We start from the raw sequence: 26,959 nt of genomic DNA on the forward strand, positions 1-26,959 counted from the left end.
ATTATTTTGATGTATTGATATCAAAAATAATTTTTAAAAAATAAAAAATATTATTAATATATATTTTAATATAAAAAATTATTTAAAAAACATTCAAAACTACACTTTGAGATAAATTCTTAATCGACCCCGTTGAGTTTTATAGGTAGAAAAACACGATTAAAAGCTAATAATTCTCGTCACTTGTTTCGATCAATTGTTGTGAATAGTATTTAGTGATCCAACTCTTTTTTGACCCCACTAAAGAAATAGAGAATAGTTTAATTGATTTATTGCTTGTTTTGGAAAGTATTTTTTATTTTAAAATATATTAAAATATTTTTCTTATTTTTAAAACTTTATTTTTGAGAACAATATATAAAAATAATTAAAATATATATATAAAAATTAATAAAAATAAAAAATAAAAATAGAATTGCATCACAGTAACAAATATTAATGTAATACATTGCTAAATTTTTTGTATTGGTCGTGGTGAATTGGTAAATAGAAGAGATTCAAGTTTTGAATTGTGAGCAGCACGCTGCTTCTTTTTCTCCGAAGTAGACTTTTTGTTCTAATTAGTTCTTGTCAAGTCAACTCGCTTTTAACTTGATTGCCCTGGTTTGATCGGAACAATCATTTCAGTCAATCTGATTACAAACCGACACAAATTAAGTTATAATTAGATTATTGACCCATGTTACAGGTTGCATGTGATAGATTTGGTTAATTTTTTTAACATAAAAAGATGTTAGATGTTGTTAATATTTTTTTATATTAAAAAATTTAAATTGTGTGGGTGATATAATATAAACCGGTTAACCTCGTGGATTAAAAAATAATTTATAATTTGATTTTAAAATTAAAAATTAAAAATAATATTTTTTTAGTATTAAAACAGTAATATATTTAATTTACTTAAATCAAATTAGATTAATATATTAAATTCGTTATTTGAGTTATGAGAATATAATAATCTCATATAAAATAAATCAAATAAATTATAAAGCATAGTTTTCAATCAAACTAATATTAAATGATAAAAAACTTAAAAAAATAACTTGGGTCATGAGATCAAAATAACCTTATAGAAAACAAATCGTTTAAAAAATAAATCAATTAAAAAATAATATTAAAAATGATACAAGTCAATCCATCAAACCCATGATCCGGGTCATCAAGCACAGACAACCTCATAGAAATAAAATAAAAAAATAATTTGATTTAACCAAAGTTAACTTACAAAATCTACAATTCTAGTTATAAGATTGAGATACCTTCCTTTACAAAGCAAATTATAATAAATTATAAAATTTGATTCTTAACCACCCTTATTGCAAAACCAATGTTGAATGATAAAATTTGTAAAAAATAATTTTTAAAATAATGCAAAAAATGAATAAAGTGAATTAGGTTAATCCGTTAAGCGCTGTTATTAGGTTGTAAAGCTGAGATAACCTAATAAAAAGCAAATCAGAATAAATCATGAAATCTATTTTTTAATCAAAAATAAAATGATAAAATTAAAAGAAAAAGTTATGAGACAAAAATAATCTAGTATAAAGAAAATCCAATGTTAAAGGATTCATGACCAGGTTATGAGACCGAAATAATATCTTATAAATAAAATATTAACCTTAATTACTAGACTAGGATATTCTTATAAAAATTAAATTAAAATAAATTGTGAATCTCAATTATCAAGATAATAAAATTAAAAATAGAAACTTAATTTAAAATAAAACAAAAAATAACATGAGTCTATTTGTTATAACATTCTAAATACTATTATCGAATAATAAGACTGAAATAATATAATAAAAAGTAAATAAAATAAATTATAAAATTTATTTTTTTATCAATATAATATTAAATAATAAAATTTTAAAAAATAAATTAATTATATTACTAGCTAAATCAGATTAAATTGTTAAATGATCTGCATGTGGACTTGATAGGAAATAAATTTAATATTAAATAATAAACTGAAAAAAATGATCGAAGAAGGAAGAAGCAAAGCTTTGTGACAAGGGGCTACACTAAACCCCTTTTTAGTTTATAGTTAATTAATAATTTACTGAATATTTGTATCAATCCGCAGTGTCGGGTTGGATTTGACAACCACGTCTCGATTCCTTTGATGATAAGGACACGCGACTTCTTCCTTCACCCTTCTTATGTATGTTGGACGGTTCTGATTGCTCTAAAAATGATCCGAAGACCTACAAATATTGCTGTATATTTTAATAGTGGAAGAGGCATTTTATGTGAACTTCTTCGGAAACTTGGCTAGCAGCATGTTTATTAAAAAAATGATTTTTTAAAAAATTTCTTTTTATATTTTTAGATATTTTGATTTTTTCAAATAAAAAATATTTTTTACAAAATCACAAACAAATTAAAATAAAAGGAAGTAGATTCTAAGATATTTATAATTAGACTAACCTGGATATAGTGGTTAGATTCTAAGATATTTATAATTAGACTAACGTGGATATAGTGGTTGGACTGAATGCGTTCATGTCGGAGCGATTTGTCTGTGAAGAAAAAATGCTCGGACAACTTGCTTGATGACACGGGAAGAGGTGGCTGTGGCTTTTTTTAACTCTCGATTGCTTTGACAGTACTTTGGTTTTGAAAGATTTGTGGCGATTGTTTTTTAAAATAGTTTTTATTTAATTTAAAATTATTTTTAGTATTGATATATTAAAATAATTTGAAAACTATTTAAAAAATCAATTTAAAATAAATAAAATTTTAATTTTTTAAAGGATATTTTTTTTTTTAAAAAAATGAATGCCTGAGAGAGTTTTTAGTTGTTTAGAGCTCATGGAAACATATTGGCTATCTGGCTGTCATTGATTGTTCCACCGTCATCCTAGTTATGTTATTTTGTTTTATAAAAAAATAATCAAATTAATTATTTTTAATTATTTCCTTAACAATAAAAAAATCAAGAAATTAAACTCTATTCCTTACCATTTAATTCAAGAAATCAAGAAATTAAACCATTAAAAATAATTAGAAAATTATTTTTATCATTTAGTTAAAGAAAATAATGAAGTGTTTTAAATATTTTATTTTATTTATTGTGTGTGGCTATCTATATAAACTCTGTCTAAATTATATGTAATTAATACAATCAAATTATTGAATACTATCCTTCTCTTCTCTTGACCGGTGCTTTTAAATGACGGACCTCGTCATCCTTTTCCTCACCTTGGTTGTTTTTTTAGAGCTTGTCTGGGTGGGCCAAACATTCTTCGGGTGATTGGGAGTTTTGAAGAATTTATTAATTTATTTTAAATATATTAAATTGATGTAAACCATCTAAAAACATAACTTAGTCATGATCAACAATAATATTTTAAAAAAATATTAATGTAATATATTTTCTGAACATATTTAATGCTATTTCAAAAAAAAAAAAACAGCAAACACATGTTCATGAAGATGATGAAAGATTTGCCTATTTATATTATATATTTATGTGACATTTACATGTATTGATGTAGTACTACTAATTCAACCGTGAATGTTTGGATTTATTGAATCTGAAATAACAATTTATCGACGTGATGAACACGTAAATCTGTTCCCGCATTGATATTATATAGTAGCACGATTGGACAATGGACATCAATTAGCATCACACCTACATCTACGCATTACTAAATCGAGTCACCCTACATGAAGTGCTAAGCCATCATTGCACCAAGTTTAGAAACAAGCTCTTTTCAAATGGAACCAGGTCTAACAAGGTGACTCGCCAATCTTGCACCCCACCAGCCCATCAATGGCAATCATCATGGTCTCCTAGGCACGAGGCCGATCAACATGCAACTAGACTTCTGACCACAGTTATTAACTTCCAGTCTAATCAGATTAAAAATCTAGATTATTGCACCCAGGACCTTGGCCTACTGGTGGTAGGAGTTTGCTCCTTCTGCTGTTATGCGTTTGAATCCTGGAGTTGCATGTTTGTCAGTCCTGCGCTGTCTTACCTGCCTGCTGGGTTTGCAGGATATTCAATGGGTTATGAGGATTAGTCGTGGTGCGCGCAAGCTGGCCCGGACACCCCACGTTAATTAAAATAAAAAAATAAAAAAAATAAAAAAAATCTAGATTATTTAGTCGACCTCTCAATTTAATTAAAGCCTCCATGACACTGTTTTAATATTTTTTTTAAATAAAATGACATTTCTTGAATAATTTCTCTATATATAGTTTATCAACGGGAAATAATTAGATCAATGTCAAATCAATTTAAAGACCCTAACTAAAACTAAATTATAGGTGATTTTATTTTGTTTTTTTTTTTTAAAGATTTGGTTGGAAAAACATTACATTAATATTTTTTAAATATTTTTATACAATAATATTAAAAATAAGAAAAAATATTTTAGTTTATTTTCAAAATCCAATTAAAAAAACATATGTTAACGAGAACGATTGTGGCCAGTTTTTTAATAAAAAAAACAGACTTTTCCAAACAAAACTCCCCGTTTCAACGCCATCGTCTCCCTAACGCCAGAAGGAAAGTCAGCTCTCCTCTCCTCTCGTCTCCAATGCAAAACTGAACAGGTTCCTCCCCTCCCCTCCTTCCCCTTCCCCTTCCCCTTCCCCGGCAAATACAATGTCCATCTCTAGATCACAATCAAGCACCACCACGACTGAAACAATCCTCCCTGGCCCACCTTCCCGTAATAACTTTTCCTCCCTCGATCTTTCCTCTTCAAATCTCCTCGCCTTTCCCTCCGGCTCTTCCATTTCCATCGTTGATGCTCTTTCCCTCCAATTAATCTCCACTTTTCCTCTCCCTCCTCCTCCTTCTTCCACTTCCTCTCCCTCTCTCTCCCCCTTCATCACTTCCGTACGCTTCACGCCTTCTCCTCTCAATCGCAACCTCCTCTCCACAGAACCTTCCTCCTCCCACCTCCTCCTCGCCGCCGCCGACCGCCATGGCCGTATTGCTCTCCTCGATTTCCGCCTCAAGACCATTGTCCTCTGGCTCGAACCTGATCCCAATCCGAAATCTGGTATCCAAGACCTCTGCTGGATCCTCTCTCGTTCCGATTCATACGCCCTCGCTGCCATTTCTGGTCCTTCTTCTCTTTATCTCTACACCACCACCGGCTCCGCTTCCACTGCCACCTCGTCGAATTATTGTTTCTTTAAGTACGATGCGTCGCCAGAGTTTTTGTCGTGCATTCGTCGTGATCCGTTTGATTCGCGGCATTTTTGTGTCATCGGACTTAAAGGATTTTTATTGTCGGTGAAAGTGCTCGCAGAGAGTGAGAATGACGTCGTTTTAAAGGAATTTAAGATTCCGACGGATTATAGTGATTTGTTGAGGCTAGAGAAAGACGTAACGCCGAGCAGTGGTGGTGTGGGAGGATCCTTGGCGCCGGCATCGGCGGTTTTTCCGTTGTATAGTGTGAAAATGGCGTTCTCACCACAATGGAGGAATATTCTGTTTGTCACGTTTCCTAGGGAGCTTGTGGTTTTTGATTTGAAATACGAGACCGTGCTTTTTAGTGCTGCATTGCCTAGAGGCTGTGGGAAGTTTCTAGATGTTTTGCCGGATCCGAATAATGAATTGCTTTACTGCGCTCATCTTGATGGAAAGCTCAGTATTTGGCGGCGAAAAGAGTAAGTGTTTCTGTTAATTGGAAAGTGAATTCTGTATTCATTTTGCAGCTCTTTTTTTCGAATGTAAATTATGTCAATAATTGTTTTGTGAATTAATTGATTCAATGATATTTGTGTGGGTTTATGGTGTTATTGGAGAAATTGTTATATAGGCTCGGACTAATGATTGTTTCAGTGAACTTCATTCTTCCAATTGGTTAGTGTGATTGTTTTAGATAATTTTATTGTTCTGGTATATGAAGAACAAGGGTTATGCAATGATTACTTGTGTTGTTGGGTGAAATAAGGAATGCGCTTATTGGGGTAACCATTGCAGAGGAGAACAGGTGCATGTAATGTGTGCAATGGAGGAGTTGATGCCATCAATTGGAACATCGGTCCCTTCTCCTTCAGTTCTAGCTGTTGCCATTTGTCAGTCAGAGTCTACGCTCCAACATGTTGCTAAGATTTGTTCTGATGCACCTGATTCTCCGTCTGCTGAGGTGGATTTTGACAATCCTTTTGATTTCTGTGATGATACTGTTGTTCACTCTGCTACACATATGATCTCAATTTCTGATGATGGAAAAGTATGGAAATGGCTGTTAACTGCTGAAGGGACTGGAGACAATCATAAGGATACGGTTGCTGATTCCCATGAAATTCCACTTATAGGGGACAATGCCAATGCTGTAGTTGTGACTGATGGACTTGGCAAAGAAGCAGGCAAGCAACAAGAGCTTGGGAATGGCAGTAAAAACCGCCTCTCATCTACTTTGAGCCTGGATTTGTCGTTTAAGGTAAGTGAATAAACATCTCATCTTGAATGTTATTTTATGTTTAGTTTTATGCATCCTTCTTGGTGGCTGTTGGCCATAGACTGTAAAATTAGTAGCTGAATTGAGGAAGATTATGACTTCAAAATACAACCATAGTTCTGCAAGTTTCTGTTCTATGTCAAGAGTTTGTTTATAAGTGCAAGCTATTATGTTACCTCTCTCCTTTTTCTTTTTTTTTTTATTTTATTATTAATGACAGATGACAATCTTGGCGTGTAGATTTAGTGTTCATCCTATGTTAATTCTAGCTTTATCTGTGCATCCTTATGAGCCAAATTATTGATGCAGATCACTTTAGTTGGACAGCTGCAGCTTCTTTCTTCGACAGTTACTATGCTGGCTGTGCCCTCTCCTTCTTTAATAGCTACTTTGGCCCGTTAGTTTCTTCTTGACACTAAATCACTTGAAGTCAATTTTTTGTTCTCATTATAACCTAGATTAAGTTGATTATTTACTGTGAAGGTGGGGGGAATTATCCTGCTGTAGCTGTTCCTCTGGTTGCTCTGGGTACGCAATCTGGGACAATTGATGTTGTTGATGTTTCTGCAAATGCTGTTGCAGCTAGTTTTTCAGTTCATAATAGCACAGTTAGGGGCTTACGATGGCTTGGGAATTCTAGACTTGTTTCATTTTCTTACAATCAGGTAAATTACACTGAATTGGAAGTTATTGTATGAATGCATTGTAGTAATCTAAGTTTTACTTGTTTCCATTCACATTTTTTCTTTAAATCTCTCTCTCTTTCTCTGTGTTGGGACAGGTGAATGAAAGAAATGGAGGTTACAATAATCGGCTTGTTGTAACCTGTCTTAGAAGTGGTCTTAACAGACCATTTCGAGTTTTACAAAAGCCAGAACGTGCACCCATTAGAGCTCTACGAACTTCTTCATCTGGAAGGTTGCTCTGAAACCTTTTTTTCTTCAATTGTAATTGTGGTGCATTGCAGTTTCAACTTCATGTACAACTGCTAGCTATATATTTCGTTGCTGTTCTGAATGTTTCTTCAAACTGCTCTTTTGCTTCTGTTCTGTCTGTGTGCTGATACACACATCACATTTATATGTTTTTATTGGTCGCTTACACCCGAGTTTTAAATTTCCAGGTATCTTCTTATTTTATTCCGTGATGCACCGGTGGAGGTTTGGGCAATGACAAAAACTCCCATCATGGTTTGTAGGCTGATTGATACTTTCTCCTTTCCATCATTACTCAAAATAGTTGCCTTTTAAATATAACGAGTTTTGAGGTTTTAAGGTGATGTAGGAAGTACTTAATCTATTTATCATGCTTGAGAGGAGGGATAATGCCAAAACCTGAGATTTCTCTTGGTGAAAATGGTACTTTGGATAATGACATAAAATGAATCTATTATTTTCCATTTGCATGCTAATTTCTTAAGGTAAATAGATTTAGTTTGTTTAAAAATATATAAGACACTGTTAAATTCAAAATAAGGCTAAAATTCAATTATAATAAAAAACTTAATCCCGTAGCATGTAGTTGTGGATTTCAATCTTATCTCAGTAATTTCATATATCATGTACCCTCATTTCATATATTTATGACAGCAGCCATTCATTACTCTTTCCTTGACTACATGAATGTCTGAAGTGTAAATATTTTTCTGACTCATAGTTAATGGTAGAATCTTGAGTTATAACCTTCTGTTTGGTAATTTTTAATTATTATTTTATCCATTAGATAATTATTATGCTTTATATCCTCATGTAGCTTAGATCATTAGCTCTTCCATTTACGGTATTGGAATGGACTCTTCCAACAGTTCCTCGGCCAGTTCAAAATGGTCCTTCTAAACAAGTGTTGTGGTCATCGAAAGATCAAACGCCTGTAGCACAAGATGGAGCATCCACTGCAAAGGAACCTGCATCAGAATCCAGTGAGCTCTGTTTGCTTGATTTTCTAAATTATTATGTAGATTGGTTGCTAGTCCAAACCATTTGATCCAGTTTCTTTTCTTGCTTTCTTATGTTCAAAATCTTTTAAACAAGGAAGTAGCTTTTATGTGCAGCAGCAGGAAGCTCAGATGCTTCTCAGGATGATACTGCTGAAAGTTTTGCATTTGCACTAGTAAATGGTGCTCTTGGAGTTTTTGAGGTTCATGGGCGGAGGATACGGGATTTCAGGTACATGCATTTGATGCGAGTTGTTGCATTAGGACATTAGGCATTTGTTATGCCTAAACATCCATTGCTTGATTCTCATGTATTTATATTTTAGCCATGAGCATGGGCTTGCTACTAGAGGATGTAGGTTAAACACTGATGAACAGCCAATTTATGCCAAAAAGAAGTTGAAAATATGTTCTTTTCTTAGAACCCTACTTCATTGGAAGCATAACTGGCCAACTGGATAGTACCTGTAACTTTTGTATGTTTTGATCAAGTTGGATTTTCTTTTCAATTATTCCCCATCAGCATCTGCCAGTGTTAGCAAAACATGATGTTCTTATAATAAAAGGGAGGCCAGGTGTGTAACTTATGATTCGTATTCTGTGGTAGGGATGAAGCAAAACTTTTTCTAGTATTTTTGAGCAAGCTGTGGTTGTAAAAGAGGTAAAAAGCCAAGAATGTAGATATAGTCCTGCTTGAGTTGGATATGATGAAGTGAATCTGAAACTGCTTTAACGTTTTCATTTTGCTTGACAAAATAAGAACTCTCAAGAATCAAAGCCACCATTCTTAGGAAGGAGATGCCTTTAGCATCCTAAGTTAAATATGAAGCCCATATAGATTTCACTTCTGGTTGATAATGAACAGGATGTGTGATTGAACATGAATTTAATTTTACTTTATGTAATAGGTTTCTGTTAATTGTACTTTTACATTTTAAGTATCAATATTTCTCCTTTTCTCACCCCAGCCCCCCAAGGAGAAAAGGATACACTGTAAAAGTCAAAAGGAAATACATAGTTTATGAAGCATGTACCATGATAAATTCCATCATAGATTACCACTTTCTGCAGTCATGCTTGCTGTGATTCATCTCATGCCTTTTCTCATCGTAATGTGGTGATTTTCTTTGCCATGTTCAATGCTTCACTCATCTCAAAGGTGAATAGAGTCTACAAAATGGCTTGAATAAGAATAATTGCCTTTTGAATTCCCCTATATAAAGAAGGCACTATATTTGCAATTTTATATCATGGACCGTGGAACTTGAATCACAGATGCAATTTTTCCTTTCCTTTCTATCCCTTTCAAAAGCAACACATCTGGTTTGCACAATTACTATCATCTATCACCATCAAATGCTACAGTGATAGTTCTGTTGTTTGCATTACATGGTGTCTAGTTGTTTGCCTTATCTCATGAAGTTTTCTTTTCTTGTCTATAGACCGAAATGGCCTTCATCTTCATTCGTGTCTTTTGATGGATTGATTACAGCCATGGCCTACCGCTTGCCTCATGTTGTATGTATCATTATTTCCTAATTATTTCAGTTAATTGGCTATATCAACAACTTATTGTTCCGAAGTTTCTATTGTGAGAGGCAGTGACTTGACTACTTTTCAGGTCATGGGGGATAGGTCTGGGAACATACGGTGGTGGGATGTAACAACTGGGCATTCTTCATCATTTAACACTCACAGGGAAGGAATCAGGAGAATCAAATTCTCACCTGTTGTTCCTGGAGACCGCAGCCGAGGGCTTATTGCTGTCCTTTTTTATGACAATACCTTTTCTATTTTTGACCTTGTAAGCATGAAATGGCAACGAATCTTGTTCCTTAAAGCATAGTCTGCATTCATGTTACTTTGATACAGTCTACTGTTCTGCTGGCAAATTTTAATGTCCATGCTATTTCTTTATTTGCAGGATTTGCCAGACCCATTAGCTAATTCCCTTTTACAACCTCTATTTCCTGGAACCCTTGTGTTGGAACTCGATTGGTTGCCTCTGCGAACTAATAGAAATGACCCTCTGGTATTATGTATTGCTGGAGCTGATAGTAGCTTTCGCCTTGTTGAGGTTAACATGTATGTGCCACTAAATATATGTTGTCGAACTTTTTTTCTTCACTTTTTATTGTCTTTATATTTGAAAGGGTAAAGTGGTGTCTATAATAAATAATTTTTTTAACAACATTCTTGATAGGACTGGTCGGGGATTTAGGTGGTGCTGTAGCATGCGACAATCTGTTTTCTTTGCACCTATAATCTCTGGAATATAATCAGATTGAATTGTACAACTAATAGCGAACATGATTTGATGGAGTCTGATTAAATAATTTAGAAACTTTTTATCTATCTTCTTGGCATTGGACATTGGGGATTGTTCGTACATGCCTTTCATGCTTTGTCAATTACAATTTTACTGGCGCTATGTTTTGTGCAAAGTGGTGATTTGGTAGTTGTTTTGCTGTAAATTGTTTGATGATGTCCATCAGTGATTTTCACGCTGTTGATATGTATAGTGAATATTCCATTCAAAAATTGTAGTGTAATAATTCTTGATGAATTAGCTTTAATTTAATTTGTGTTTCTTAAATTTTTTTCAATGGATATTTGTCATTGTTTGTGCTTTGATACCAGTGCCTGAGGTCATCTTTTCATGCAGAAATGACAAAAAACTTGGCCATGGCCTCCAACCCCGAGCTATTAGAGAAAAATTTCAGCCTATGCCTGTATGCTCTCCCATACTGCTTCCCACACCACATGCACTGGTGAGAATCTCTCTCTCTCTCTCTCTCTATATATATATATATATATATATGCGCACACATATATCCACCCATCCCTCCATCCATCCTCTAAGAAAAGAAAAATCAAGTGGGTGGCTCTCTTTTAAGAAAACAAAAAATAAGGAATGGAAATCAAGTTGTTGATGGACTAGAGATTCAATTGCCCCTCCCCCACTCCCTCAACAACCCAACAGCCATTTATTTCCCAATCAAAAAAGAGAAATCTTTTGAAAATAAATCTCAGGCTATGTTCTGCTAATCATGGAGGTTGTAGCATTTCATGCCCTGCATTTACTATCTAGGATATGGTTACATCCAAAAAAAGGCTGTGGAAAAAGGCATATCTGTTTGTCTTCCAAAATTGGTGAATTTTTCGTGGATAAAGGCTGTCATTTATGGTGACCACCAACTACTGTTGTTTTTCCTTGTGCAGGCATTGCGGATGATCTTGCAATTAGGTGTCAAACCCTCTTGGTTTAACACTTGCAGCACAACTATTGACAAGAGGCCTCACTTAATTCCTGGAACTGCTTCATTCAAAGGGGATCTCCGGAATTACATAATTGATCTACCACCTGTTGGTGACTCTGTGGTGCCAGAAATGCTCCTCAAAGTGTTAGATCCTTACAGAAGAGAAGGTCAGTCATGGGAGGCCTGTCCAACACGTGCAATACATAAAAAATCTACCATATGAGCATTTGTTTCAATTGGTTTAGTACTCACGCATTCCTAATGTTTTCATTGCTCAAGGCTGCATACTTGATGATGAAACGGCTAGACTATATGCTATCGTAGTCAAGAAAGGCTGTGCTGCGAGGTTTGCTTTTGCAGCTGCAATTTTTGGTGAAACCTCAGAAGCACTATTCTGGTTGCAGTTGCCCCGTGCTCTTAAACATTTGATGGATAAGCTAGTTACGAAGTCAACACAGAAAGCGCCTGTCTCATCATCAACCCCAGAGCTCGATGACGTGACTATGCTGAGCAGAATTTCATCAAAGGGGAGGTCGGTAATTGGGACTGAGAAAAAGGATCCATTGGTAAGTCATTTCATGTTCACTTTGTAAAATGCTAGATTGCAGATATTATGATGTTTAATCATTTATAATGTATTTAGCATTTTATAACTTGGACTATCCTGTGGCAGAGTGAAGGTCAACTTAGATCAATGGCTTTCCAGAAAGAAGAACTATGGGAAAGTGCTTGTGAGCGCATTCCTTGGCATGAGAAATTGGAGGGAGAAGAGGCTATTCAGAATCGAGTACATGAGTGAGTTCCTTGCCTGACTGGTGCATGTTGCATGTACTGGTTATCTTTTCTTCCCCGGCAGATCATCTATTTATTGATTGAAAGCATGGATCTAGCATATGAATTGTCTTCCCTTGCACCTGTATTTGGTTTTAGAGTGATGATTAAATGCCATATTCTTGATACACAGGCTTGTTTCTATTGGGAACTTAGAAGCAGCAGTCAGCTTGTTGCTTTCTACTTCTCCTGAGAGCTCTTATTTCTATGTAAATGCTCTACGTGCAGTTGCTCTCTCATCTGCTGTGTCAAGGTCTCTTCATGAGCTTGCAGTCAAGGTGAGCATTGATATACAACAGCTTATGTTTTAATGTTAGCACACATCCTGTCATTGGTATTGTACTACCTACTTCTATGTGCATTTTGACTACTTTACTACCGTGCTATCATCTAGGTTGTTGCAGCCAACATGGTCCAGACAGACAGATCATTGTCTGGCACTCATCTTCTTTGTGCTGTTGGAAGGTATCAAGAGGCTTGTTCACAGGTTAGGTTCTATGTCAAACTGTCAGTGTTCCTTCAATGTCTCTGAAATTGATCACCAAAGTAAAATATTTTATCAACATGCATTTTTTATATTATGATCTATCACTTGATATCCACACTGCAAATTTGCCTTTCATTTTGGGTTTTTTCCATAATTGTTGAACAGTTGTAGAAATTGCACAGATTAAGTGGAAATAAATCTCAACAGTAATAAAATATTTATTCCATAATGATCCAATGACAACAGGGGCTCGGAGAAATGCACACGTCATAAAATTAATAGTATTCATATATCACTGTTGACTTTCCATGACAGTTGGCTGAATTAATGACAAGTTGAAGGAGATTTTGGATTGATCCCATCTGTATTGGTTGCAAATCCAATGATACTTTACATACGTGCATGACTTTTCTGCACAAAACTGGAGGCAAAAAAAAAAAAAAGAAGAGAAAAAAAGCAGACAGGGCATAATGTCATGACCTCTGACTTGGAATTTGTTTTTTCTGCCATGACACGTGGAGAGGACTTTTTGTTCCTTTAGGAGGGTGTTAAATTGAGCAATGATTATTTTTTTTCTAGACTGATAGAATACATAAACTTGTGCAGTTGCAAGATGCAGGATGCTGGACAGATGCTGCAACTTTGGCGGCTACACATTTAAGTGGATCTGATTATGCTAGGTTATGATCCTTTTCATCGCTAAATTTGAGGATTCTGTTAGCATTTTAAGGGGCATCTTGCAAAATTGCATAGCCTTTTATCAATCAATTTCCAGTCAACGATTTCATTTCTCAATGTGGTTGTTTGTGCATGTGTAATACAATTGCGCATGTGCTGTGTGAAGCATCTCTAATCAATCAAACCCAAATCTCATCTAGAATCCCTCATATTTTGTCTGCATTGCACATCTAGGCATTTGCATAGGTATAACTAATTTTGAACTATGCTAATCATACTTGCAAATTGTAACTTCTTAGGGTGTTGTTAAGATGGGCCAACCATGTCCTCCATGCCGAACACAACATCTGGAGGTACTATCATTTTCTGGTTTTTGATTACCTTCCCATCAATTTGCTAATGTTCTCGTCTTGACGTTTGCAATGGGCCAATGCAGGGCTCTTATTCTTTATGTTGCAGCTGGTGCATTGCAAGATGCCCTAGCAGCACTCCGGGAAGCACAACAACCTGATACAGCTGCCATGTTCATACTTGCTTGCTATGAAGGCCATGCACAATTTATATTAAATTTAGGAAATTCAGATGATGAATCAGGGTCTTTAATCAAGGATACTCTCGGTGGCTTGCCAGGGTTGAATCCAGAGAATGAAGATGTCATTGCAGTAGGTGAATATTATGGACAATACCAAAGAAAGTTGGTGCATCTGTGCATGGACTCCCAGCCATTTTCTGAGTAATTAACTGAGCGTACCACCCTATTTAGCAACGTCTCTCTCGTTCAAGTGATAGTGATGCCTATTTCATAGGGTGATAATTTCAAGTTAAAGAGACCATGTCCATGTTAAGTCACCATGATTGCAGGTTCAAATCTGAAAATTGAGTTGGATTCCTATTTAGGGTTTGAAAATTAGAATGAACAGAGTGATACACCCCTCTATAGAAACACTTTCAGCTGAATAACTCTGGCGATGTCTGTTGTAGAGAATCACTGTGATGGTTGGTAATGCAGTAGCTCATGTTAAAATTTCCACTGGAACTCACAGTAAAGAATATGGTAGGAATACGTAGTTATACAGTAATTCGTCTGTCTTGTTGCAAAAACATCAGAAATTTGATATGAATCATGTTATTGATTTTCGAGTCACGATTTGTGACATTTTTGAGTAAAAATAAACTAGTGCCGATTGTTATTACTGCCTTTATTCCCTTCAAATATTTTTAGCAATAAGAAAAGCATGGGTTTTCAATTCAGAGCTGAATTGAGAGATTTGTACTGGTTTCAATCTGGTTTTGGGACGCTGTTGTTTACATGTTTAGATCGGGCATCTAGCTCCATTTCTTATCAAAAGAATGAAGAGACAGTTGGCACTTGAGCTTGCTAGAATATTGGTCAGCTTGAATCATTCTTGAAATTTGTTTAGATGAAACCGGTGAAACAAGCTCCATCACTGCTGCAGACTAATAATGCCGGTGATTTATCTTGTTGAAATTCAACAATTCTACTTTCAACGCTTCTAACAGAATCATTAATGTTGGGCATCGCCGCCTCTATTCACGAGCAGGAAGGCAGGCAGCTTTATTTGTTACTGTTTGTGATTGGCTCACCTTTCCCTTGTGGCTGTTCTTCAATGAAAAAGACATTCATTCGAAATCCACTGCAAACCCTACTCGGACAACATTCCAGAGCCGTTACAGTTCAACCATGGAAGTTTCGCAGATTGGGACTTGATTTTTATGACCTCTATCGTCCCCATGCTATGTTCCAAGGCCAGATTGGAGGCCGGCGTTGGGAGGATAAAGTCCCACTCAGGGTAGCTTACATGATCATAAAAAAAACCTACAATATGACACTTGTAACATTTCTCGGATTATGAATTTTGTACAGGACAGTTCGCCGCCAGTTTCAATGAAATGTGCTGTGCTGTGCTGTGTTTTGTTAGAGAGGAACGACATCAAAACGCAAACGACAAAAAGGATAGATGAGTCGATCACAATTGACTGTACGTAAACCAGCCTAGAAACCATGGTAGGTTACCGGATATTTGCACTTAAAATGCCAAGAAACCAACAGCAACTAGTCATTGAACGCTCTCTGTTAAACAGGTGGGAAATATGTCCCAAATAAAGAAAGCAAAACCCTAATAAGCAGGAATGGCCCTGAATTTGTGAAACTTCGATCTGGAATCACCATCTCTTGGATGCACAAGTATGGTGGCATGTTGGCTTTGCAGGAATACCATAGGTGCAGTTCTTCCACGGATTACCCTTTGCACCAAATAATTATAAGAATCAGGAGGCCAAAGAACAATGCTTCACCATGTCATAGTGATGAATGTAGATGTGTCAGGTTTCTGGCTTCAGAAGTAAGCCAATTAGGCCTGCTTCCACCTTTCTTTTGATCAACATGCATGCAAAAGCTCATCACAGAAATGGTGGGACAGCTGTCTGCAATTTCCTCGTGTGCCGTTTAGTTCTTCCCTCCACTGGTAGGAAAAGGTAATTCAAAATGAGAATCTGACATCTAATGGAAATTCAAGAAAGGTATAGGTTTCTGTATCCCTTCTCAATAAAACAACACATGTTAACTTGTAAGGTGGATGCAGTAAGGAGATAGAATACCTTGAGCAGTTTTGTTTCTCAATGAAAGAATCTCCTTCGACATCGAGCAGATCCCAGTTCCTCATACTCAGCCTTGGTAACACACATTGCTTCAAAATCAGGACTGGATGCCAAAAGGGATCCACCTCGCCACGTGCCTAGAATAGGACTGCAAAAGCATTACAAAATTTTATCAATTGTGAAGCAGCAGCGTTTCAAAGACAAGCTAATATTTTCAAGGAGAGAAGAGTTTACTCTTCTTGTGTAGTTATCTTCACTTGATAGTCATCTGGGACAAGAGGTCGAAGCTCCATTTCACTGTAATTTTATCCAATATAAAGTTCAAACATTGCCTCAAGATAAAATTAAAAAAATCAGAGTGTAAGCTAATAGGAGAAGTTCATGAGCTTACAGTCTCTCAGCAAATCTAGGGAACAATGTGCTTCCACCAGTTAATATGATGCTGTCCAAGCACAAGTTTTAAACACTTATCACTTGGTATTGGGAAATAAAAACTAAAAAGAAAAACAGTGAAATGCTTGATGCATGAAATCATAAGACTTTGTGAAAGCACCTTTGGTAGAGTAGAGGATGAAGAAGAGGATGGCAAGAGTTCACAGCTCGAACAATGCACTCTGCTAGTCCAGCCTGATTCATACCTGCAGAAATGGTCAAAATTAGCACCATTTTCAAATTCGCTTCCACAAGAAACAGCCAAACATAAAACACTTTCCTCCTTTTAATTTCATTACACAACAGCTATCTACAAGACTAGAATATTTCCAGATACATTCATTTCCCTCTAAGAAAAAATCACGCCTTAATTATTGTAAAAACAAGTCTCCAAACGCATGTTTCTCAAACCATGTAGCAGCAGAAATAAGTCCAGAGTGCTCCTATACCAAATTGAAAGCATACAAGTGTATTTCACTTCTCTAATAGCAAGGAACAACACAAACCTAAATCTGCTGGGTGGAAAATCATCTCTGGAACCAGGAACCGTTCATTTGTCAAGTCAAACTCCTGTACAGATGGCAAAATTATCATTTCATTAACTTTGGCCAGGAAACATTCCTTTCAAAGGTAACAAGAACTCACATTTTTAGTTAAATCAACTTTCTTTCGGTCCATAATTTCAGTCCGATCCATATCCTTCCTCGTTTCTAAATACGCTCCATCATCCACAGTGAGATGCTTCTTTGCTTCATCTGGATCTTTAACAAAACCTTTTGTGTGGGTCACTCCATCAGGTAGAACATAAGTACACCTAAAAAAATTGTCGTTTCCTCGTCTCCTAATACAGAAAAATTCAAAATTTCAAAAACCAGTTCAAAGAATGATCATCCCAAACAAACAACAAAGTTATAAAAGCCAACAACAATCCCAAAAGCACACACCCACGTCAAAAATGTTGTCCTTTCCACGTCTTTTATTACAAGTTGCTCAAAATCCTAATACCTGAAACCCAAAGAATCATCATTCTACTAAAACAAAAACTCCAAACTATCAAGATAACAACTTCCACTTTTTGCTAACATTCTAAACTAATAACAAACCCGAAAATCATCTTTTTCATGTCCTACTATAACAAGTTCCTCAAAATCGTAAAAAACAAAGACAGAAATCACCATTTCTACTCGCAAACAAGACAGCTTAAAACTTTACACTAACAACATAGCAACATTCATTTTTTATTCACATTATCAGCCAACAACAACCATAAAGAACACACCCCCGCCTCAAAAAATTGTCAAAGTTCCTCAAAATGTCAGTGCCAAAAACCCCAAAACAATCAGAATTCATACGGGCTAACAAAATGAAGTCTAACGCTTAACATTATGAAAAACACAACAACTTTCCATTGTCATCACATTATAAGCTAAACAGCAACCAGAAACACAAACAAAAACCCACCTTGCAATCTTCAAATCTCTAGCAACATCGAGAGAAACAAAGCACAACTTCTCCTTAACATCATCCATAATAAAACTCTCATCCATAACACTAACACTCCTATAAGACACCAATTCCTTCAAAAAATTCGTCAACGCCTTTCCTCCTAAATCAATCCTTTTCACTCCATAATTCAACGTAAAGTTCTGAAACACAGGCGCAGCATGCGTAAAACTAAACCCACAATCCACAACTAAGCTACATTGCGCTTGTGAAACTAACCCATATGGCCTTCTACTGGCCTCATAAAGATGAACCAACTTCGGTGGATCAGAAATGAACAGAGAATTGAACCCAAAATCTTCAAAAACAAGCTCATCCGTTGCACGTTCAATTGAAGGGAGAGAAAACAAGGGTTCTGTTAGTAGCAAAGAAGAGTTTGATGGGTTTATGTGGAGGAGATTGGAGAAGAGGTGGTTCCAGATATCGCGTTGGAGGTCTGGATTTATTAGGTAACCTCGGTCTATGGGGCGGCGGACGGCGGCAGAGGTGAGATCTTCTTCGGTGGTGGGAGTAGGGTGGAGGAATTTTTTGGAGGAGAGAGGACGATAGAGGCAGTTGGGGATTATGCTGGAGGGGTCGCGTTCGCCGCCGTAGCCGGCTTTGATTAGGCCACCGCCGTTGTCGAGAACTACGACGCTTGACATGTCGTTTGAGGATTAGGGAGGTGGTGGGTTTGTGTGTGACTTGTAGTGGCGAGCATTTTCTGGGGTTCTGGAGGCTGATTGGCATGGTTTGAGAGTAGTTTAAAAGTATATTTGATATTAAAAAACTATTTTTAGATTATTTTGATATATTTATATTTATATTAAAAATAAAAATTGAAAGATATATTTTTATATATATATTTAAATAATTTTTTTTTAAAATATATTATGCATTGTAATATCAAACACGCACTGTGATTTTAATCTTTTTAATATATTATGTATTATAATATCAAACACGCTATAATTTTATTATTATTATTATTTTAGAGTTTTAGTGGATAATTTTTTCTAACATAGAAAAATATGTATGGACAATAATAATACTTCTGTGTTTTTAAAAAAGGAATTTGTATCATTAATTTAGAAGAATTCAGTAAACTTAGTTAATTAATAATATAATTATAAAAAACAATAATCAATAATAAGAGAAAAACATAACAATGACTAATAAAAAAAAATAAAGCTTGTCAAGATACATTTTAAGTATCCTTGAAAGATTTCAATAATTTTATTTGATAAAAAAATAAAATTAAATGAAAACAAGATAATTTTATAAAAAAATAAAAAAACAAATTAAAGTTTCATTATTAGCAAATAAAACATTGAAGTATGAACCAGAAAAAAAAATTTAAAAAAAAATAACTTAAGTCACTATGCTAAATTTACAATTCAGTTATAAGACTGAAATAACTTTATATAAAAAAAATAAAATAATAGAGGTCAGCTTTCAAGTAAATTAAATGATAAAAAATAAAATTAAAAATATTAATTAAAAATATTTTTAAAAAATAAGTCAACCCAAGTTAATTGGATTTATCCACAACTCATGATATAAGATCTTATAACCCGTATAAAAGATGGTGGAAAATCATGAAGTTCAAAGTATAACACAATGATGATTAATGAAATTGATAAAAAAAAAACCAATAAAAAAGGATTGAAAACAAAATGGGCTAATTTTCAAAACTTTTTCCCACGAGACTAAAATTATTCCATGAAAGAAAAATTAAAATAAATGATGAAATAAAATTTTCAATCATTCAAATATGTGGTGATGAAATTGATAAAAAAATAAATTAAGAAAATAATTAAAAAACTAAATAGATAAAATAAAAAAATTAAAGATTAGATCTAACATAAAAATCAAATGAAATAAAATAACGAGTACTATATTAAAAAATAAAATAAATCAAGAAAATGATAAAAAAAAAATAGAAATTAAAAAAAGAACCAAATTAAGTAAAAAAAAATGAATTTAGATGTTAAGGAACAAGATATTTTTAAAAAAAAATCTTAGAAGAATGTTAAAACTAAAATAAATAGCAACCAAACAAATAAAAACCAAAGATTAAAAAATGTAAATTAACGAAATACATTTAATTTTTTGAAGGGTTTACGTGAAACCAGAGGCAAGGAGAAGAAAATAAAGAAAAAAATTTCTTCAAAATCCATCGTTACTCTGCTATGTATATGTACCTAACTATTATGAAGAGGATTTCAAGACTCATCCAACATTGTTTGGACTCAATGAGACAATGCACGTGTTGCTTAAGGATTGCAGTGTGTCTTCTCTTTATTAGTGCGGTAATGTACTTGCTAACCATTTTTGTTTTTATATAACATTTTATATTTGTAAAATATCAAATTATTCCCAAGTTAACTTTATAATAACAAAAAAAAAACATAATAAAAAGATAAAAATACCCTTAAATGCAAGTTTAATATATATATATATATATATATTTCTTTTAAGGGAATCCAATTATTTTATTATGTTTAAAAAAATAAAAATTTTAAAAAGACCTTGGACAACAATTTTATAATTTTTGCTTTTAATAATATTTAAGCTATTTTACCATGCTAAAAAATAAAATAAAAAAAATGAATTGGACCCATTTAATATGTCAATGACCAGTGGATTATAGTGAAAATGAAAAGACTATATTACTCTCAATAACTATTGTTTAATTTTATTTAAGAAAAATAAAATGATCATTTTATTATTTTAACGTGCAATAATATTTTGCTAGTGAAAGAATGGTCCTTTTAAATTTGTTTTTAACTGTAATTTATTAATTAGCGGGGTGATTTGTAACATCGAGATAAAGATAGTGAGCGACTAATTTGCTGCTAGGTATGAGGGTTTATGGTGTTTTCATTTTCATGGCATGCTTAATTAAATTTGCAGGGCTTTGAAAGGGCGAAAATGAAAAAAAAATAAAAAATTAAGGGTTGAAGATTTGATTTGTTAAAAAAGGGTTTAAGGATTTGAAGTAAAAAGAGTTATAACTTAGTCATTTAAGTATATTTAAACTTGTTAAATATCCTTTGTTTTTAACTATTTTTACCTTTTCTCCTACCATTATTCAAATATAAAGCTTAAAAATAATTGAAAAAGGGACAAGGAATTGAAGAGAGGTTATAGCTTGGTTAATATTGTGATGGAGGTTTTTTAAAAAATATTTTTTGCTTGAGGATATTAAAATAATATTTATTTATTCTGTTAAGATTTATTTTTGACAATAACATATAAAAATATTTATAAATAAAAAATAATTTGAAACAAATAAAAAATTTACAAAAATACTTTCAAGATGAAAGACCATTCGTACTCTAAAAGTTTAAAACAGGATATATTGATACAATGTATATTTTCATTTAAATAAAAACAATAAATTATTACACCTAAAATGCTAAAACAACGTGGCCTTTTACTGTAGTTTGCAGTTTTATTTTATTGTGTTGCTGATTTTTTTAGATGGAATTAAATTAAAAATATTATTTTCAATTAAAAATTAATTTTTTAAAAAACTATTATTTTAATAACAAACAGACTCCTTGTGAACACCGTCATTCATGTTATCCACTCATTAAAAAAAAAAACAAAATCACGTGGAACTGACATTGAAAGCCCCAGCATGTCAGGGCATTAATTTTGGGGCCTGGTGCGCAGGGATCCTACTTCTAGCCCCTAGCCTATTTTTAAACTATACTTAAAAAAAAAATATTTTTTTAAAAATTATTATAAATAAATATTATCCAATTTTACCATAACTTTCAAGTAAAATTATATTTTTTTATGATATTATTTATAATTATTCAGTAAATTATTATATAGAAGCCTAACAAGTACAATTACAATAAAAAAATATATTATCATGAATATTAAATGAGAATTTAATGTTTATTTTTTATTATAAATATTTTACATAATTTTTAAGCTAATTACTCTTTTATTTATTTTTTTATTGCGTAAAAATTATTAAGCCTTGTTTTTTTAATTAAAACTTGATTTTCAAATAAAAATAATTTTTTGTTTAGAAAACAATGCTCCTTCAAGAAAATATGTTTTCATAAATTTTTTTAAAAAGAATGAACAAGGAAAAGGATAGGAAGTCCTTATTAAAGAGATACACCTTTTCCTTTTTAAATCAAATGATTAAATTTTTTATGAATATTTATTTTATTATCATCAAGTTTTTATTAGAAAACATTTTACTAATAAAAAACATGTTTTTGTAAAAAAGAAATACATGAATAAAAAAACAAAAATTCATCCAATAAAAAATATTTTTTTCAGAATTTAAATTATTATTTTATAGATATCTATTTTAATTGTAATAAATACAACTAAAAGTTAATTTTAAAAACTATCTTGCAGCATTATAATAAAAACAAACTAGTAATTAACTCAAACAAAAATGATTATTTAAATAGATAAACAAATGGATTTAGAGGAAAACAAAGTAAAAATAGGGCCGCCATGTGGTCGTTTTTTAAGGAACGACAGCTTTAAAAAAAAAAAACTTATTAATTAAAACATTTTAAAATAATATCTGTTTTTCATTTTTTTTTAATCTCTCACATTAATACATTAAAACCATCCAAAAACACATAAAAGACATCAATTTCATGTCTTATTTGGTTGTTTGTTATTTGTGGCGAAACCTCAAAAGTCATGAGCTCAAGGCCATTCCATCCTCAATATGCTTTAAAACTAAATCGCACTGCATAATACTTCATTTTTAATATAGGACAGTAAAGAAATTTTTTTATAAAAAAAAAATCATCTCGCTACCCGTCACCAACCATGATAATTAATAGACAACAAGATTGACCAAAGCAGTTTGAATGGTCATGGCCATGGCAGATTAATTGGACCGGCAACCAGTCCTGAAAGTTGATGACTCAGACAGGTCTAACTAACAAGGGTGGTGACGATGATAGATTAAGAGAATCAAAGTGAATTCAATGCTCCTTTCATGCCAGTCAAAGCTGACATGTTCAAACATAAAGTTCAAAATCTCCTAATCAGAAGAGTTTCAACAGTTTGAAACTAGAAAGTGGAAATTTAAGACATGAAGCAGAGTTTCTTTAACTCCTGAATTCAGACAAGGTTGCCTTCTACAGGTGCCTCGTCCAAGAACTTTGAACTACAAAGTAAGCCACCGAGAGACAAAAAAGATAACGCAGATAGAATTCATTTTAGTGTGAAAATTCAATGGCGAAAGACGTAAAAGTAATGTCCATCTTGTATTGTAATATAACACATTCAAAATCTTGCATGTCCCTTGCTCCCTGCTATGCAAGGAATTACTAATTACATAAAAAAAAAGAAAGAAGGAATCATAATGGCCAGAATTCAAAAAATCTCCACAAAGTGATGCAGATCAGGGAAAAAGTTTGACAGTAATGTGCATCATATGAAGTGCGAGCAGGTAATCGAGACAAGCGATCTTAATAGGAGGGATAGTAATGCCCTCCCTGCTGCCGCATGCCACTGACCTGTGGCATCCCGGAAGGCATCACCATTGGATGAGGACTAGGGCCATAGTAACCAGAGGCACCATTAATCCTGTCCAAACCCACTTGACCGTGCATCCCATCCCTTCCGTAATGTTGCCAGAGCAGCTGTTCATTTACTAGAAAATGCTGTTTCCTCTCCATTTCTGCTATCTGCACATAGGAAGGAGGCGGGACTGTAAGGGAGGCAGCAAACGGGTCCTGATTCTGAACCGGCTGTATTGTCCCATCAGGAGCAGGCAATGCCAACACTGGTGTTGCACTCTTGCCCACACTACTAGCACTCCCGCCAGCCAGTTGTGTTGTGCTCACATGTTGCCTTGCTGCCCCCTGATCATACATTCCATTCAAGAGCAATGAATCAAATCCACCCCCTAAAGTAGCTCTCTGTTTTGATAGATTGCTAGCTGACTCCACCAACGCCAATTCCCAATCTGCTTGAGTGCTCTGACCAGCTGGGGTTTGCCATGCTGAAGTCACTTCAGGTTCTCTAGGTGATGGGAATGCTACCCACACACCATTTGCATTTGTAGTCGGGTGTTCAGAGAATAAAGCCATAGCCAATTCGTTGCCCTGCTCATCTGCTGAAATGCCATCGTCCTTCAGATTTACCAAATCTTCTGTCATCTGTTGAGGCTGAGGCTTAGGCTGCTGCGAGGGAGGGGGTGGAGGAGGGGTATAACTCTCTGGAGGAGGAAGAGACTCGACCTCATTCATACCAGGTTCCTGGTCTTGATTAGCAGGAACCTGTGGAGGAGGGGTATAACTCTCTGGAGGAAGAGACTTGACCTCATTCATACCAGGTTCTTGGTCTTGATTAGCAGGAACTTTCTCCTCTATACTTCTCTCGGAACTCTTAGTTCGTCTATTAGTCATTTCTCTCAAGCTCTCCCCGAGGGCCCCCAAAATATTTTCAGTGATCTTCTGCACTTCAGGATTCTCGGATGATCTTCCAATTCCTATATCCTTGCACCAAACATAAAACACCACCAGCTCATCAATTATCTTGGCTGCACCAGCATAAATATCAAAACCTTTAAGACAATATGCATACTCCATCTCATTAAATCTATCCAACAATACCCTCAATGCCTCACAAACCTCAGTGTATAGTCCAAAACTCTCCTTCACCACCTGGTAAAGGGCTACAAGCACCAATCTATCATTCTTGGCTGCTCCTGTTGGTCTGCAAGCCAAAACTCTATCAAGGATCCTCAACTGCTGGTCCAATATGCCTAGGAGTCTCTCTGGCTTCATTTCCCTAATTGCTGCTACTTCCATCTTCTGTTCACGCCTAACCAAATCACCATAGGAGCTTGATCTCTTGGGCATCCCATACTCAAATTCATCCCTATTCTCTCCACGTCCAAACCCATCACCCCCCTCGTCAAATTTCCTCTCATCCTCCCTCACTTTCCTCTCAAAAACAGAAAACTCGACCTTCTCATCGAGAAACATCGCGTAAAACCTCACAAACACTGTATGATCCCACGAATTAGAATGCGCCTCATCTCTAAAATCCGACATATTCAAGACACGCATCCCATTCCTCGTCGCAAACAATAACGCCTCCTCAAACAAAGGGTTCCCATCAATCAAAACCCTGTGGACAAGCATCAAAGCCTTCAAAGCCACAATCCAATCACGGGTTTTACTTATCCTTCTCGATATAGTAGCCACACAAGCATTCACATTACCCCTTGAACTCGAAATACGGCTTATAATCTCCCTATAATACTTCTCACCAGCAGGATCCTCATCATGACTAGTAGCTTTAACAACCAAAACCTCAAGTTCTGCTGATGCGTTCGCGGCCACTTTCGCTATACTTATACTTGTCTGATCTTTCACAGCCCCAATTGCTTTACGTAGAGCCATTTTTCTCCTCTGTCAGGATATCAGCCCCCAAAACTCTATCCTTCACCATAAAAAATCAAGAAAAGCCAATCAAAAACTAAATCTTTTTAAATGGGTTCATATCAAACAAGCCTAAACTACACCTTCATCAATAAAACTGCAACTGGGGTGTTCTTTTTATTTTACTTTAACCTTTCCTCGGTTTTTTTCATGGATTCTTGATCAGTCATAATCAAGTAAAAGAGAAAAATGAAAAAAGAAAGAGAAAAAGACAGTACCTTCGGCTTTGAAGGTTCAAATGGTATCGACCTTCGAAATGGGAGATCTGTAGAGGTGGCTGTATATATGCAAGAGGAGGTTGACACTCCAGTGAAAGAAGGACTCTCTCTCTCTCTCTCTCTCTCTCTCTGAGACTGCTTTGATTGTGTCGTGTTTCATTTCTGTACGCTGTTGTGGTACTTATTAGAGGCAACAAAGGCTGGCTTTCAAAAAAGCGCCTGATAGGCGGTGAGATGATGACTTTGAAAGGATAATGTGCTGCGTGTGATGAATTTGGTTTTGTGTTTTTGAAAAAAAAGAAACTCGCACTGGAACGCTGGCATTTTTAATTTGTTTAATTAATTAGTTGGCTTTTTATTTAGATTCGTATGATGTCTAAGTTATTTTATATATATTATAATTAATTTTATAGATTTTAAAATTAATAATTATATAAATTTTCAATAATTCTAAAATTTATGGTGCAACGAATTTGATTAATAAGGCGGAGGAGATTTCCTTTTTGTTTTAATTGAGTTTTGACTTTGATTTTTTCTCAAAAGTACATGTCATGGTTTTAATCGGCCACCTTCGTAAGTCAATCTGATAATATGTCAGTTCAAACCTTGATTCACTGTAAATTTTATTTTGAATCGGTTTTTTTATTTAATTCATAACATGATTGGAGCTCTGAGAGTATTTAAAAATACGATTAAAATTATATATTTTTAAAAGTTGACTTTTTAATTTATTTTTTATATCATTCAAAAATACAGTTAAAATTATATATTTTAAAAAATTTATTTTTTAATTTATTTTTATATATTTTTAACTTGTTTTAATATGCTAATGTCGAAAGCTAATTTTTTAAAATAAAATAAAATATATTATTTTAATACAAATTATTAAGCTCTGTTTTTTTAATTAAAACTTGATTTTCAAATAAAAATAATTTTTTGCTTAGAAAACAATGCTCCTTCAAGAAAATATGTTTTCATAATTTTTTTTAAAAAAGAATGAACAAGGAAAAGGATAGGAAGTCCTTATTAAAGAGATACACCTTTTCCTTTTTAAATCAAATGATTAAATTTTTTATGAATATTTATTTTATTATCATCAAGTTTTTATTAGAAAACATTTTACTAATAAAAAACATGTTT

General features: G+C 34.0%; 3 protein-coding genes across 9 annotated transcripts; 1 reads left to right on the forward strand and 2 right to left on the reverse strand.

The window, feature by feature from the left end:
* The first annotated feature begins 4,474 nt into the window (after nt 1–4,474).
* LOC105121022 (Transducin family protein / WD-40 repeat family protein) lies at nt 4,475–14,814 on the forward strand. 2 transcript variants are annotated; one of them, XM_011019491.1, is made up of 20 exons: nt 4,475–5,634; nt 5,951–6,413; nt 6,741–6,828; nt 6,915–7,096; nt 7,213–7,349; nt 7,555–7,621; nt 8,184–8,349; nt 8,482–8,596; nt 9,807–9,882; nt 9,986–10,168; nt 10,289–10,449; nt 11,030–11,135; nt 11,587–11,791; nt 11,904–12,190; nt 12,298–12,419; nt 12,589–12,733; nt 12,850–12,942; nt 13,549–13,622; nt 13,920–13,973; nt 14,057–14,814. In XM_011019491.1, exons 1-20 carry the CDS (start codon nt 4,619–4,621, stop codon nt 14,355–14,357), a joined length of 4,041 nt encoding a protein of 1,346 aa, XP_011017793.1. In that variant the 5' UTR covers nt 4,475–4,618; the 3' UTR covers nt 14,358–14,814. The 2 variants fall into 2 exon arrangements, with proteins under 2 accessions (XP_011017793.1, XP_011017794.1); XM_011019492.1 differs by having other exon boundaries at nt 8,485–8,596.
* Nucleotides 14,815–15,569: 755 nt separating this feature from the next.
* On the reverse strand, nt 15,570–18,917 carry ARP6 (actin-related protein 6). 2 transcript variants are annotated; one of them, XM_011019494.1, is made up of 8 exons: nt 18,133–18,917; nt 17,317–17,512; nt 17,178–17,241; nt 16,793–16,877; nt 16,631–16,681; nt 16,474–16,536; nt 16,240–16,387; nt 15,570–16,141 (listed from the first exon to the last, which is right to left on the reverse strand). In XM_011019494.1, exons 1-7 carry the CDS (start codon nt 18,816–18,818, stop codon nt 16,258–16,260), a joined length of 1,275 nt encoding a protein of 424 aa, XP_011017796.1. In that variant the 5' UTR covers nt 18,819–18,917; the 3' UTR covers nt 15,570–16,141; nt 16,240–16,257. The 2 variants fall into 2 exon arrangements, with proteins under 2 accessions (XP_011017796.1, XP_011017795.1); XM_011019493.1 differs by having other exon boundaries at nt 15,570–16,103; nt 18,133–18,916.
* A 4,478-nt stretch (nt 18,918–23,395) lies between these two features.
* LOC105121029 (probable clathrin assembly protein At4g32285) lies at nt 23,396–26,070 on the reverse strand. Of its 5 annotated transcripts, none has more exons than XM_011019502.1 (3): nt 25,820–26,070; nt 24,474–25,597; nt 23,396–24,392 (listed from the first exon to the last, which is right to left on the reverse strand). In XM_011019502.1, exons 2-3 carry the CDS (start codon nt 25,560–25,562, stop codon nt 23,619–23,621), a joined length of 1,863 nt encoding a protein of 620 aa, XP_011017804.1. In that variant the 5' UTR covers nt 25,563–25,597; nt 25,820–26,070; the 3' UTR covers nt 23,396–23,618. The 5 variants fall into 5 exon arrangements, with proteins under 5 accessions (XP_011017804.1, XP_011017806.1, XP_011017802.1 ...); XM_011019504.1 differs by having other exon boundaries at nt 23,396–24,454; nt 24,527–25,602; XM_011019500.1 differs by having other exon boundaries at nt 24,474–25,602; nt 25,820–26,069.
* Between the last annotated feature and the right edge of the window lie 889 nt (nt 26,071–26,959).

This window comes from Populus euphratica, unplaced genomic scaffold (assembly GCF_000495115.2).
Source record: "Populus euphratica unplaced genomic scaffold, PopEup_1.0 scaffold31.1, whole genome shotgun sequence".
NCBI classification, from domain to species: Eukaryota; Viridiplantae; Streptophyta; class Magnoliopsida; order Malpighiales; family Salicaceae; genus Populus; species Populus euphratica.